The 15,994-nt window shown below is 50.9% G+C and overlaps 1 protein-coding gene across 5 annotated transcripts in view; it reads right to left on the reverse strand.

The window, feature by feature from the left end:
- Positions 1–15,994, reverse strand: part of LOC114875343 (homeobox protein homothorax) — a 369,739-nt gene that overhangs the window by 119,122 nt on the left and 234,623 nt on the right. For all 5 annotated transcript variants that reach the window (XM_029185507.2, XM_029185504.2, XM_029185506.2 and 2 more), the window contains one exon: positions 13,057–13,205. In XM_029185507.2, coding sequence (XP_029041340.1) covers positions 13,057–13,205 — 149 coding nt within the window. The remainder of the gene's footprint in view (positions 1–13,056; positions 13,206–15,994) is intronic.

The following is a 15,994-nucleotide window of genomic DNA, read 5'->3' on the forward strand; positions in this document are numbered from 1 at the left end:
TCGAACAACGTCGAACCCCCGTGCGAGTCCCGCTCGGTTCCCCGTCCCTTCCACACCCCTCGAGGAACGAGGAACGAGCAACGAGCAATTTCATTACTGCTTAACGCCTGTCATAAATCTCCAGGAGCACCCTCTTCCCCGCTACGTCCCTCTTTCGTTTGTTTCTACCTACCACCCGCTTCAAGCCCACCCTCCATCTTCCTCTCTGTCTCTCTACAACGTTTCACCTCCCTCTTCCCTACAACTTTTCTCTCCTCGTTACTCCAGCATGTTTCCACGTTTCGTTTTCTTCTTGGCCCAGGAGCTTGTTGGCCCGCTCGCTTGCACATCTGCGTTCAGGTCGTAGGGGACAAGGCGAAAGGGACACGGAACGTCCATTTCTACAGTCTCGTCCGCTTAAGCAGAAGTAACGAGGCACGCGTGTTTTCGTTCCTAGCATCGCGTCTCCGTGACCTAATCTTCGAGGTTCACGGAGGAAAAAGGGGCTAGGAAGGAAAACTCCGCGACGCTCCCTCGTCGACCTACGCTACCCGTCTGTCTTTTGTCGCAGCTTTCCTCGCGAGCGAGATTGTCGTTAGACGCTTCATTTACGATTGCTCGCTGAAACTCCGCGTCGTATAGATAAATCTTCCGTCCCGGGTTTAAACGCCACGGCTCCGAGTTTTTCCCCATTTTTCCCCCGTGTCTTATCCTCGACGCGCGTTCCTTCGGGCTCACTGAACTCGGCTCGACGCGAGAAGAGCCGTCTTCCCGATTATCCTTTTGAACGAAAACCGCGTGGAAAATGCACGAAATATTTATTCTTAAGACGAGAATTATAATTTTCTTCTTCGCTTCGAGAAGAGAACAAAATGGACGAATCTAAACCCCTTTCTACCAGATAAGTTTCTCGTTTCCTCGATAAATCGTGCGAGCGGCAAAAAGCCGGGGACGGGGAACATTAAAGCGGAATTCATCAAGCCCGCACACTTCGGTCGGCGCGCGTTCGAACCGGACGTGGCGCGGACAAAATCGCGTCATTTCGGGGAGCGTGAGAGGAGAAGAAGTAAGAAAGCTCGGATCGTGGAGATGCGGCACGGTCGGCTTTCTCGCCCGCAGGATCGGAATGCAGATGGCATTGTCCCGGGGCGCCAATGGGTTTCGCCGCGGAGCCGGAGGCGTTGATGAGCCAGCGCGGGCCACGGATGTTTTCTACGCTATCTCTCCGTCACTCTCTCGTTCCTCGACTTCCCCGGCTGTTCGTGGCCCGTAGCTGCTCATTCTCGCCCGTGAAAGACACTGGAATGCGATTCGCCGAGTCCTGGTCCGGCCAACAATCGCGACAAGCGACCGCAAAAAAACCCGGCCCCTCGGACCTCGGTCGTCGTTTCTGCGCTGGGTGCCGCGATCCTCGAGGTTCTCTCGTTTCATCGAGGTGCGAGACAGGCTCGCGAACGTCGAAGGTCGCTATGCAAATCGAAGAAAGAACGCGATTCGCTAAGATGACGACGCGTTCGAGCGGGATCGATGGCGGCACGCTCGCGCGGATCCGAGACGAGTCCATGGTCGCTTCCAGCGGTAATCCGACACGGTTCGTGTAATATAATGTAGAGAGGAGGCTGCGTAAGGGGCCGAGCTATCTCGGCTTCGTCGCTCGCCTGTATAAGGTTACGCACCTTCTCCAGCCTGACTCGACTCCCTTTTCTCGATCCCGACTACCCAATAAGCCTTACATTCGAGCACGATGATCGATAAAAAAAAATTCACCGAGGGACACGCGTGAATCCGGGATTACACGATCGGTCGAATAGCCGCGCGATTTCCCTCAACAAATTCCGGTGCCTTTCCGTGGACACCTGGGACCTCGACGCGGATTTCAGTTCCGCGTACACCGAATAACGCCGCTAAATCATACCGAGGTTCGAGCGGTGCTGGTAGATAGCTGAGAGATAAGAAGGAAGATCGTCGAGCGTGTCTCTCGGCTCGGCTCTCGCGTGTATCAAAGAACTCCATCTGCCCGAAGGGTACAAGCTCGCGTCCAGCGAACGGCGTCAATGTCAACGGCCTAATCATGACTAATGGTTCTTTGCCGACTGGTCTCCTCTTCTTCTCTCTGCCGGCAGAGTCTAGCCACGACGGAGAGTCGCGTCTCGAAGCTGGCAAGAAGTACGCACACACCTAGGTAGACACGGCCACAGGTACTCGAGGCGCACGTACGCGGATAATGCGCCGGCATAATCGTGCGTGCAGCGAGAAAAAGCGAATGAAACGGAGGAGAAAAGGACCGGGGGTCGAGATAGGCACTTTGTAAAATCGTTACTCCTCGTTTCCAACGGCGAGTCGAGGAGAGGCGAGGCGGTTAGCCACGGCTTGTACGCGAGTACCTTACCTACAGTGACGCTCACGAGGAGCGAAAGCCGATCCCTATCTCGTCGTGTTCCCTCTACGCCCCGAGATCCGCGCCGATCGGTTCAACGTTGGCTTCGTGAAAGTCCGGGGAACCGGGGGGCGGGCCGGGTTGATTTTTGTCCAATTAGCATGCACCGCGTCGCGGAATCTTTTAACCGATGTAATCTGCTCGCGAACGAGTCCTGCGTCCTCGCGATATTACGATTAACGCGATCCGACGTCGGCATTCCGAGCGAATACGCGAGTCTATTTCATCCGGCCAGACGCGATATCTGCTCCGATCGTTCGCTGATCTCCTTCGCTGAACAACCAGCAGGATCTGCTTCGTTGCTGAGATACGAGCCGAGGATCTTTCAAGTGTACGGATAACGCGTGATCGCGTCTCATCTTGCCAAGTAAAATGAGTTCTTTACCGGCAGGATCGTTTGTATTCGCGTTGCGTTTGTCCGATCTTCCTCGACCGTGACTACTAGCTGATAGAGAACGTCGCTCCATAATGGAATGAATGATCGTAAATAAAGCAACGGCGTACCTATCTCGGAATGCTAACCATTAATATCTCAAATTTATAGCTGTTCATTTAATATTAATAAAGAGATTACACCGTAACTAATCAACTCGTCAGCTCTGTTCGAAAATAATCATTACGGGGAAAGTTTGGAAAAGAAAAATAAGGTAGTGATCGGTACGCTCCAATTTCCATCACGAGGATTTTGCCGCGGCGATAAAAGAAAGTAGCAAATTGCGGGGGCAGAATTGCGTAATTCCGGCGCATTAGCGGAGAGGAAATGTTTCTGGATTCCCAGCAGATCGAACAGCAACGCTACCGGCAATTCGGATGAGCCGGGCCGAAGGGCGGGACTGCTTATATAGAGATGGCCGTCGGTGATATAAGATCCAGCGGATCCCGTAGGAAATCCCGGGAACGGATCTATCTTATCCCGTGGGAGGGCGGCGGGGTGCGCGGGGACGGGATGGAATTCACCTGTCAGCCTGAATTAAAGGATGGTCGGATGGGACGCGTGCGAGAGAACCGCTACCAGCGTGTTCGCTTCCAGCAATTGAAGCGTCTTCCGGAGGATCCGGCCAACTCCCATTTCGAGGGACCGTAAAGAGGATACCGGTGTTTCGACGTCCGTGCGAAAACCACCCCCGAGGCTCGTATCGCGTGGATTTCCGAAAATCCTGCAAGACCGCTACCGTAATACGTTAATGGAAGGAACGCCGAAGATTCTTGGGATTCGTAAGGAACTCTCGATGAGAACGTTACCTTTTCACCTTTTGACGTTCGAAAAGCTCTTTCGCCTTAGGATTAACCCTTCTAAATACAAACAAAAAACTACCTACACCCTTGGTAAACTTTACTCGGTACAAGACGTTTCGAACGAAACGTGAAAAGTAAAAACGCACGGAGCATCGCACGCGTAAAGTATGCCGGCGGAAGAATCGAGCGGAACGCGAAACGGCTCCTCTGTGAGAAGTCGCGTAAGAACGAAAAGAAGCTGGGAAAGGTGAAGAAGGAAAGATGCGAGTATGGTCGAGGAACGATACTGCCTGAAGACCGTGAAATCCGGATCCGCCGTAAGCCCCGTATACGCTCGGTAAAGCGACCCTCTTTTCTCTGCCTTTCTCTGTCCTCTGGATGCCCAATCCGATAAGAGGAGGACGCGCGAAGAGAAGCGCGAAGAGAACCGCGTGGCGAATCGTCGCGGCGATTCGTTCGCCTCGCTGTGGTTCGTTAACCGTCCAATCGCGATGACGCCGCAAAGGTGCCGCAAAAATCGCGAGATTTCTTCGCTCGAGCCTCGCCTCGTTCTACTGGCACGCGTGGATGCTCCAGCGATTCGTGAAAGAAACACCAGCTCGAAAAACGTCCGGCGATTCGAAAGGTTTTACGCCGAATTGCGCGTGCTACCGTTCCAACGATTATTAATTAACAACTGATTAAATAAAAATTTCATTTTCACATCATTTAATCGATCGATTGGATGTTTATAATTATATCGAATTGTAGCATCGTACTGTCGTTTTCTCCAATTATTTCTCCGTTCCTAATTATCAATTAACGTTTTCGTTAATTACACGCCGTAGATAGAAATCAGCGAATGGAATGACGGAGCGAGAGCGCAACGCGCAATGACGTTTGTCCGCTCTTCCGGCGGATAATTCGTTGGCTAGCCGCGGTTCGATCGCAAATAATTTATACCTTGTTCCGCTGTTTTGTTCGCCGCCTTTATTATCGATTGAAAACGTTCGATGATGTTTTGTTAACGTAATTAATGTTTCGCCGGAGAGCTTTGCATCGGTGGCGGTGCTCTCTCGGAACTATGCAGAAAGAATGCACGAGATCGGCAGAAATAATCGGCTACCTGGCTACGAATCATCCTCTGGCGACAAGAGGGAAAGAGTATACGCCTTTCGCGCCGCTCTGAAAGCGTTCACTGTATTGTGAGTAATATAATCGATGAGACAGCTTTCCGCTACTCTGACCGTACACTCGCGAACAGTCATCCCACGTTCTGATGGCGTACCGACCAGAAAGAGAGAGAAGGGAGGAGAAAAACAAAAACAGGGAATAAGATAGATAGATGCGGAAGAGGAGAAGACATCGGGTATTGATGCCATTGCTGTATACGCACAGGTACGCGTCGATAGCTGACCAACGCTAAAACAGTCACACACACACGTACACCAGAATGCTCTAATGCTCGTTGGGTACGAGCATCGGCTGCACTCTCCTTAATGGGGTGCCAGCGATATCCTGAACGCTTCAACGTTCGCTCGAAACCCAAACACGGACTAGCCATCGAATCTACACGTTTTCCAGAGCGTGCGTCTCGCGATCCCTCTTCCGTCTTCGGTGCACCGTGAACCTAGACGCTCGGAAGGAATTTACAGGTCTACCGGGAATCGCGGATAACGCCGGCTTAATGGGATCGCCGTTCGCAGAACGATCATTAACGTTCGCCGGGCGGATACGGGGTTGCTGTACGAGGAGCAGTCACGTTTTGTCCGCGGAGCATCCGTTCGAGTCTAGTTCAGGGACGGCGACGGTGCGGCTTTGGTCCGCTCATAAATCCGCCTCCGACTCCCATGGGAGGGTACGCGGCTACACGCTTACGGAGCCGCGATAACTGTGGGGACCTTCGAGCGGTTATCAACCGAGTCCTCTTAGCCCGTAATCGAGCTTCAGCTCGATGAAAATTGAGACTTCTAAAGAGTATCTTCTCGAAGATCAACGAAAAGATTACATTCGGAGAACAGTGATTTTGGTCGGTTGATCGAACCAACAGCAGTCAGACGACAAATCGATCCTCAAGGTGTTCGAACAAGAGCCGCCACGTAAATTTCAGCGTGCCGGATCCTTTCGAAATCGCCGTGACTAATCCCTGCCGCCGCTAGGACGCTTTGCATATGGATGACGGCGCGGACCTTACGTCCATTATTCGGCTTAAACCTTTAAAGTCCGCGGCGGAGCGCGACGTGAAACGAGACGAGAGAGAGAGAGAGAGAGAGAGAGAGAGAACGCGATCATTCGGCTTTGCCCGCTTTGCTCGGCATGCATAATTGGATTAATTTAAACTGTAACGAAAGCACCGTCCCTGACGGATCCTCGACGCGTTTCGCACCCTGAAGACATCGAAAGCGATACCTACACCTTTTCGCAGAGCCGATATATCGAATTACAGAGTGATCGTGGATCGTATACGTGGTTAATCGAATAAAATTTCTCATCGACACGGAGAGTGCTCGATTTGGAGTATCGCGAACGACGATGATACCGGGCCGGAAGTAGCGAGGTCGCGGCGTCAAAGTTAAGCCTGGCAGGTCGTGCGGGATGGACGCGAGATTACGCGGAGCGACAAGTAGGAGCAGAAAGGCTAATGAGTGGCCGAGCTAATACCCGGGCTCTGCGGGCCGCTTAACGCGTGCTGAGGACGAGAACGAATACACGTACACACACACGGCCGCACCCGCTTACGATTCCCTCTTCCCCTGGGTGTGCTTGGTCCTCGACGACGGGATATACGCGAGCGAGCCCCGCTTTAAACCTACGAATGCATATTCAAGATACGAATGTTTTAAATCCCGGCCGGATTACCGGTCGACGAGCTAGTCCGCTTGAAAGAGCCCAGGCGCTGCCACCGCCGCCGCGTCAACGGGGCGCAGGCCGCGCCTGCGACTATAAAGACGCGGCATTTTATTATTTTTCATATCGACAGGAGGTGGAGGAGCGCGAGCGACAGCGAAGAGACGAACGGTTACGAGGAGAGAGGAAAGAGATGGACGAAAAAAGCGGAGAGAACGCGGACGAGCCGAACAACGGGCACGATGGCGAGGACGTCGAGGACGGAGGAGGGCGAAGAGGGCGAGGGATTAACGGCGATAAATTTCGTAAAAATAGGGGCTTAGCCTGTCGTGGGGCGACAGTCTAATCCTCGGTCCGCGTACCACCCCCTTTTTACGTAGACAAGGATACCAGTCGACAGTGAACCCGTTGGATGCAGCTACGCCACCCCATAGCTACGCTCTGCCTCTCTAACCGCTTACAGTTTTTGCAATTATCCGCTCGGCTCTTAAGAATTCTCTTCCTTTTTTTAATCGTCCCGATTCCAGCCTTGGCTACCCGGAGCTTCGTCGACGATTAATCTCCGGGAAATCGAGCTCCCGATTAATTTCGCACGGGGATCAATATACATATATACATGGTTTGCTTTGAAAATTGAACGATCGATCGTTTCTCGCTCTTTTTTCACTCTATCCTGATGGAAAACTGTGCACGTACAAACTGGACGAACGTTCTCGTAGCGAGGCTGTGCTTGTTGTCCGGTTTCGGTAAAACGCATCAAGGATACAAGAATAATCGTCTCGGTTTCTCTCGCCATGTCGGCGGCGTGGGCGAGAGAGGAGAGGCCGTTTGAAAGAGGGAAAGAAGGAGATTCGGCATTCAGCCGAGCGTCCAGGATGGACGCAACAATGGCCGCGCATCAACATAATTACAGTTCGCTTCGGTTGCCGGGACGCACGGTCGACGAGGGCCAAGCATTATATTCAAATGCGAGCCGAGGCGGCGCCAGTGAGCACGAACCAAAGGCAGAAGGGGTTGCCGTATCCCGGGGCCAACCGGAGAAGGTTGAAGGTTGTAGGTTGACCGTAGGGACGAGCCATGGAACGGGGATACCTTTCACTGACGCTGCAAGGACAACCGAGAGGACGAGGAAAATGTCGCTTCGAGCGAATTGCTACCCTTCCGCAAAAGAGGAAATTACCTGCACCTCTCTGACCCGTTCAACGCGATCCCTTTGACTTCCCTTTCTTTCAGAAACGAATTAGGTCGATACGAAATTAACGTTGCTTTGATCCACCGAGAAAAATCAATTCGACAATTGTAAGACGAAGAATAACAAAGAGGGTGAAGGAGAATCGGTCGACGGCGGAAGCGGTGAGAATAAGAGAGGAAAAGCATTAACTTCTCGACAGGGTGGAAAGAAGGGCAGCATAAACGCGTAGCGAGGATTTGTTCGAGCGGAAAACTGCCGGTCGATGTATGCAAACGTCTCCTTCGTGTCCTTTCGAGCCGATAGGGTGACAACGGGGCGCGTCGTGTCTCTGGCACAAGTTGCCTTCCTCCACCGACCGGGAAACAATTGTCCTCACCGTATTTCTCGGCTAAGAAACTCGTCAAACGGTCGTTGGACCGCGTTTGCGCGAGCAGACACGCTGCCTCCGTAGACCTTGACCCAGCGACGGGCAAGGACGAGCAGCCGGGACCGGAAGCGAGACGGTTAAACGAGCGATGCAGGGGTGGCGAGGGGACAATAGATATCAGCCGGTATACGCGGACAGCACGACGGGACCGAGATAGGAGATCTAAGTGGGCCATGCCGCGCTACGGTTATGGCGGCATAAAACGCTCCGGCGCGGCGAAGAGGGCGGCCAGGGCTGTGGCAACCAGTCAGCCAGCTGCCGTGATCGTGCCAGTCGACTCGAGTGCCGTCGAGAGCCCCCTTTACGGCCGAAAAAACGGCCGCTACGATTGTCTATGCAAATTGTTTAAAATATCCCGAGCTCGGGTCGTTCTTTCGTGGGTGGGTGCCGTTTCGTGAAAACCGCCTTTGGCAAACCACCCTCGACAATTTAAAACGACGGCTAAAAATCATGTTTCGATTCGCTTCTAAATCATCTGGATTCGAGGGTATTAAACGGCCGAGAAAAATCGTGACAAGGTAACGCGAACGCGCGTGGAAGTGTAATGGATTCGCAATTCTCTATCGGGCCCGAGAGGAAAAAGGCTCCTCGGTTCGAATTATGGCGGTTTACAAGGCGAGAGAAGTCGTACGACGTGGAAGAATGCCGCGCCACGCGTCAGATCGATCTCGCGTTTTTGTTCGCAGCTTCACGCTGCGTCCCGATACGATGGTCCCGCGAGATACGGATGAATTAAAGATCGCGGCAAAGATATATGTTAGAATGGCAGCGAGCAATACGCTAAATGAAACGTGGTTCATTATCGATCTTGATGAAACTACGCTCGCGTCTCTCGGTCACGGTGTATACGTGTACCATCACGCGTGTACGTAACGTACGTGTGCGGAGATAATGGCACTGCCGGTTTGCGGTTTGTACCGTAGCAGCATTACCTGCCTTAGATGGCTTATTGATTGCCTCGACTACGCTCCGTTCTCGTGTTACAACATGGAACATCGAATAAGAATCGCCTCGTTTCGAGACGCTCGTTCTCTCGCGCGATCTCTGCTTAGAATCGAATTTATCCTTTCTCTAATTTCCACGTGAATCCCCCAGCAGGTGACCAGAAACCCATTAAACCTCGATCGCGATAGATTTAATCAAGATTTTTACCGATGAAATTCGTGCCGAACGCTCATAGAGCACGCTAAGAAACGATCCGATAGCAAAATTAGTTTTCCTCCCGCGGTTTTGTTGCGATTTATTCGCTCGAAGGAGAGAGAGGGAGAAAAAAAAATGAAAGAGCGAAAACGGGGGATGAGATTCCGAGGCGCCAGTCGATTCGCGAAACGGAACTGCACGGCACGAGCAGAACTGGCAAATGTAATTTCGTGAAATGCTTCCATTGATATAAGAAGACCACCGGTGTCTGGGAATAAGGACGCCGAAGAGGCAGCTAGAAGAAGAATCGCGGGAGCAGCGGAAAAAGGCAGAGGTAGAAAATGAAGGAACGAGAGGAAGCGGGGAACGAAGTCGCGGGAAACTGCAAGCTAGACGGATATATCTTCCGAGTAAATTAAAATGGATTATATATGTCGACTCCATCTTCAATCTTCCTTCGTTCTCCATTCCCCTCCCCGTACAACCCGGGCCATCGGATTATCGTTCGAGCGGCTGGCCGCGAGCAACTGTTGGTCGACGGAAACTTTCGTAATGAATTTTCATTCTTTCGCTAAGATCCTCGTTGGTTAAGCAAGCGCAAAGAGTAATCTCTTAACATGCTAACTCTCGCACCACCGACCGCTGGATCGCGGTACATAGTTTCTAATAAGCATCCGAACGATCCAACCGCGGCTCGAAACTTGGCTACAACGTCCTATGAAAATTTCATTCGCTTCGCGTAGGTGAACTCGCGAAACGACTTCCGATGCGGGTAAGAACCTTTTCAAAATTCTACGCGTATCCTACGGACGTTTAATTAGATTTCTACCAAGAGATACACTTGAAAAGTACGCTAGCTAAATCAGACCGGCAGAGGGTTCTATTTAAACTTCAAGCTTGTTTTCCTATCACGCGACACGTTTTAACCGAGGGAGTCTTTGCCTGTGTTTCGTGGTACACGCTGGGACAAGGACAATTGTACAAGAGACGCGTCGTTTGAAACATTGTTGCTGAAGCAAGAGGCAAGGAAGCGGGCAGAGGGAAAGGGTAGTAGGTCGGCGGGCAGAATTCTGGAAAGGGCAAGTTGGCTGGCGTGGAAGGTCGGCACACCGGAGTCGACCATGATGTATGCTCCTCTTCCGTCTAATTAAACTTGGGGAGGGTCGCAGAGTTGGTTCGTTGGTTGGTTGGTCGGTCAGGTTGGTACGCTGGCTGGTCGGACGGACGTACGTAGGGGTGGTTCGTCGGATGGCTTTTCAAAATGACAACCAAGGAGCAACGGAGAAGGAGCGAACAAGGGACCGAGAGAAAGACGTCTCTCCGGGCTCTTTCAACATTCCTGTATCGAATTAACTTCGAACCCTCTTCGATCAAAATGACGATCGAAAGTAAAATCCAACAGATTTAAACGAATAATTTTCACCGATGCTCGGATTTTCACGCCGAGTCTCAACATTCCCAGCCACTATTACGAGCCTAAAGACGAACGAGAGAAAGCTTAACCGCGAGGACGATGCGAAGCGTATAAAGCAACTACTCCGCCTCCATCAAATTAATTTAATTTATACGCGCTCGTAGAAGATGCCTCGCGATTTGCTCTCCTCATCGCGCTACCCTCGTATTCGTCTCCTTTGATCTAAACGTCAGCCGAAACACGGCACCTTTTCTTTCCATTTTCTTCGTCTGCGAACGCGTCTGCGGCTAGCAACGCGTGGCTCGACCGTTCATCTCGTTCCACGTTCGATTCCGGCCATCTATCTATGCTGTTGCCTGAGCTATGCGTCGGTTTCTCGGTGCCCAGCGTCAACGAGGAACGCGGCTCGCGGATCAGAGCCGACTTTCACGAACGGGGACAGCTTATTGGCGAGCCCCGACGAATTCCTTGGCGCGAGTCGCGTCGCGATTCCGAAATGTTTCAGCGACCGGGTGAAATGATATACCTAGCATAGTCTAGTCTACAACCGGTCGAATTATCACGGTGACTCGTTAGTTTTCCGGTAGATAAATTTCAATTTCGTCAACGAGCTCTGATGATAAACGAGAATGATAGAGAATTTTTCAGGAAAATACGCTTTAAGGTTTGCATAACAAGAAATCTTGTAAGATATCGTCCGGAACATCTGTTCCGTGATAATTAACGAAACGTTGGTAAGAACGTTAGAAGCTCGTGGCGGTAAGTCATCAGGGTAGAAAGATTGGGGCGTTAAATCAAGTGCGTCGAGGTCGTAATTCGTTTGGTGGATAAAAAGAATAAGAAAAAATGAAGAACGGTAGGTAGGGGCTGTTTTAAGAGGCTGGCACTCGGCTGAATACACACGCTTGGCTCGAGTCAGTTACTCTTTTAGGGCGTAATATGTATCCAGCGCGCCGAATGAATTCCGGTTCACGGTGTAGTCGCTTAATCGCTCGTAATAACGGCGAGACGAATGCCCGCGAGACGACTGTCGCGAAAAACCGCTGTAATTTCTGGCAGCGGATACCGGCAGTAATAGCGCGACGAGACCAACCGCGATCATGCTGTTCGTTTCATTCTTATTCCCCGATTGTTATTAATTTATCGGCGCCATGAGCAAGGCTATCGGTAGAGATTCAACGAGAAAGGTTTGTGATTTCGAATGATATTCTTCAAAAATACGAAAAATATTGTAACACGTTTTGAAGAAGCAAAAGGAACGCAATCTGTTCGACTTACATTAAAATCCTTTCAAGTCGAATCGTTCTAGAGGATACGATTAACGGTGGAGGAAGGAGGAAACGCATCGTATCGGGACAGCAGCAGGTTCGAGCTCGTCTTTTCAACAGCCAGCGCGATATCGTCATCGAGCAAACAGCGTATATGCATTAAACCATGAACCCACTATCCCCGACGTCATATCCAATACACGTTGTTAGGGGGGTTGCTGAAGCCGGAGCTAGAGAAGCGCGGCGCGACGCGGCGGGATCACCGGAGGGGGTGGTTTGCGGGCTGGTTTCAAGGGTGGCTGCCAACCCTACCACCCTGGTGCGGTAATGGCATTAACCGAGCTGCAATATGATTACCGCTCTCGCAAGGTAACCTGATCACACCCGAAATCTATGGGGTGTCTGTAGCGCGAGGGACAATGTACCGTGCTTCGAATTGCTGTGCAACGTTACGCAACCGCGGCTACCAACCCCCTCTTCGTTCCACCACAAGTTGAAATATAAATTCAAAATTTCGTCTAGAATCTTAATTTAGCTTTGTTTTCTAACGAAATTCATTTTATCACTTTCTACGTCAAAAATTTCTTTTTTAACCCCGTCTACAATCGATAAGCCTAAATTGGAATTTGAATTTCTTCCTCGAGTCTATTCCTTCCTATCCCTCTTCCATCCCTTTAATCGCGTTGCGTTTTTTTGCAGCTCAGATTACCCGTGAATCATTAGATGGCCAGCCCCCGTTAGAATCGGAAAGCGGCATCGTGGCACCGCTCCTTATCTCGGCATTAGGAGATTAGTGTACCCTCTCTTCGTCAACGAACGCGTTTTTCCGTCCTCGCGTTCTTTCCGTTTCGACCTTTAACTCCCATCGGCCGGGATAAAAGCAATTTAGGAAATGTTTCCTTTTTGCCCGCTCGATTTCGTTGAGTCGTTTGTCTTGGTCGTATTAAGCGCGGCTCGATAAGCGAATGACCGCCGATAAAGGCTGTACTCGAAGATTGTATCGAAGATTAAAAGAACGGAGAATGATTTTTCCAATTATTTTCACCCAAGAAAAAGAGACGGGTTCTTGATGAAGGACGAGCTAGCGTGTACAGTTACGTGGACAAAAGACGATGAAAAACAACTGTAGACACTTACCGTGAGGTGTTGAAACAGCCACGCCCTGAGGATGTTGGTCGCCACCTTGGGGAAGATACCCCTCTTCTTCTGGTTCTTCTTACCCGACGAATCGTCGTCTTCCTCCCCTGTACCCTCGCCGCTTCCGATACTCGCGTTACTCGCGTCACCTGCAATCAATTAAAATATTGTTAATTTTACAATTTACGATAGTCGCAGTGTTAAAGCACAAGGGTTGATGACAAAAGTGATAAAAAAATTTCACAAGGCGATCATCGACGAAATTCTCGTATGTATATTATTAAGGGTGAGATTTTCGAGAGGTTTAAAGCAAGCACCCGATTTTCGGTGCAAAGTAGACTGAGCGATAACTACCTCACCCCCTAGACCGGTTCCCATGCATACAAACACCATTAAGCCACCCGCAATCACCCTGTCCCTCTTTCGTTCAACCACCCCCCTGTAAACGTTCTAGCCCCGATTCCGAGGCAGCCGCCTCTTTTCCTCCCTTCTTTTCCAACCCCCAGAGCGCATTAATTCCCCGTCATTTATCAATCTTAGCTTTTTAATTGCACGGTCACCGGGGACTCGAGCAGCGAGACGGTAATGAGAGATATTAAGACGGCTTACGGTCACGCTTTACCGAGGCAAATATCATTTTTATAAATTATCGTACCGGAGTCATTTCCAGGTACACCCCTACCCCTTCGAACCCATTTCCCGTCAGATCCATTCAGCTCGCATTAATTAAGACGGGAGCTGATGAACTTGTCGGATGCCAAACTAATCTAATACGAATTTTGTTCAATTCTTTCAATATCTAAAAATCGAATGAAAAGAAGTGTACAAGAAATGGAATCGATAGTTAACGAAGACGGTGATGATCGAAATTCAGCTGGTGTGCCGGCCGATCGATCTCGTTAGAACGGCCGGAAGTTCGAGGTTCCCTTTGTTCCTTTCTCTCTCTCTGTCGATCGGCGCGAAAGGAATACGGCAGGCTACTTACGCCGACGGATTATAAATGACCGAGCCTTATCGCGCTGCCCAAGGCTCCGGTTCCCAAGGTTCTATCGTAACAGAGAGATCAGGGTGAGCCCGGTGCTCCCAGGGGTTTCACGATGACAGGTCGCCCGGGGGCGCCGGCCGGCCAACCCTCCCTCTCCCCGAAGAACGGACTCGTGGCCGAGATTAACTTTGAATTCGTCGAGCGAAAAAGGGTGGTCGGTCGAGGCACGTCGAAAAGAGGAGGAAAAATTTGTCCGTCGTTGCGACGGACGGAGCGGAACGACGGGAGATCGATGGAATTCCGAGCCGAACGCGACGTTCTCCTGGACCGACTTAAGGCCGGGGAAAATCGAGGGAAAACGATCGACTTCGATCAAAGTTCCTGCGACCACCTGCCATCCCGATTCGACGAGATTTGCAATCTGATCGAATACTAGGACCGATAGGATTAACGTTGCGTTTCAATGTCAAATCCCTGAAAGCAATTTTACTTTCTGTTTCAAATTTTCCTAAATCGATGATCTACGAAATATTCATTAAAAAATGACAGAAGCGCTTTCGAGGAGGAATCGTTGGCGTAATAACGAGCGAGAAATCACGTCATCCCGATGAATCCTCACGGTCGGCTGGACAAGGAGCCAGGAATCTCGGCGTCGATCCGTTTCCCTCTCTCGAGGTGGTTGTTTTCGTCCAACGGACAAGAGTGCCGTTTGCGGTGGTCCTTGCTGCTCGCAACAAAAACGACGTCAGATCCTTTTCCTTCTCCACCCTCGACTGTTCCAGACTCGTAATGGCGAGCCCGTGCAAGCGAATAAACGCGGTCTAGAGGCGCGCGGAACGGCCGGCAGCCGGCTAGCGGAATAACGGAATGGCCAGCGGAGCGTCCCCCTGATTGCAGTTAATTTACTCGGTGAATCGAGTTAATGTAGCGTGCCGATCGTACGCTGCCGTTACCCGTGCCCTGACGTATCGGTCGAAGAAGCAACGTTGCTGGCCTGCCCGTCAGGAATTTCTCATTTCCGCGAGAGAAACTAATCCGAAACGAAAAACGAAGTTCCTCGTGCTGGGCAAGAAACGGAAGATGAAGAGATACGGTCTCGAAGGAGGCCTGTACGCGTCGATGCTTCTTTCAGACAAATCTGGTGCACGAAACGAGGAAGAGAAGATTTGTGACCGAGGCTCTCCCGATAAAAGCGCCGCGTGGATCACCGATCAGAAACACCAGTTCATTCGCAGATATTCCACTTATTGTTAGATTTTTAACGAGCATTCGCCTCGTTGCTAATTAACTTACAAAGTTTTATCATAGTTTACGCGGTCTGCTATGACAAGGTAATCCAAACAAGAAATTTTGATTCCTATCGAACATCCTGCGATAAATTTCCACCTATCTAATTTACCCGAGTCGGTACAACGATTTCATCTAACGTACGATGTATCTAGTTTCCCGCCACGTCGAAGCAACAAATTACAATTAAGAATCCCACCTGATCGTGCGCGTAATCCGGCTGCGCTGTTACTCGCGCGTGACCGATAAGGGGAACCGGTGTTTCTCAGCCCTGGCAACTCGATCAAGATCGACGAGTCACGGTGTATCCTGAGATAGAGTCTCTCTAGCGCGACCATTAGAAAACACACGGGACGTTAGGAAAACAATTTTCTCCGTCCTGCGTGTACGGGACGAGGAGTCGTAGTTGGTCGGAAACGAAAGGGGTCGCGCGGCTGGTTGAAATTTAGCGGGGCGATAAATCGCGAGAGGAAAAGTCGGGAAAATTGTGCGCGGCATCGGGCGTTGCGCGCGTGTACTCTCGGCCCGTACGACGCGTTTACGAGGCGGGCGCAACAGAGGGGCACCGCCATCCAAGCCATATCGTACTCGTGTTGATTTACGCGGCGCACCGCGCATTTTTACTGCCGCGTTATAGAGATTTAAGTGCAGCCAATTATACGTTTA

This window comes from Osmia bicornis, chromosome 15, assembly GCF_907164935.1.
Source record: "Osmia bicornis bicornis chromosome 15, iOsmBic2.1, whole genome shotgun sequence".
Taxonomy (NCBI): Eukaryota; Metazoa; Arthropoda; class Insecta; order Hymenoptera; family Megachilidae; genus Osmia; species Osmia bicornis.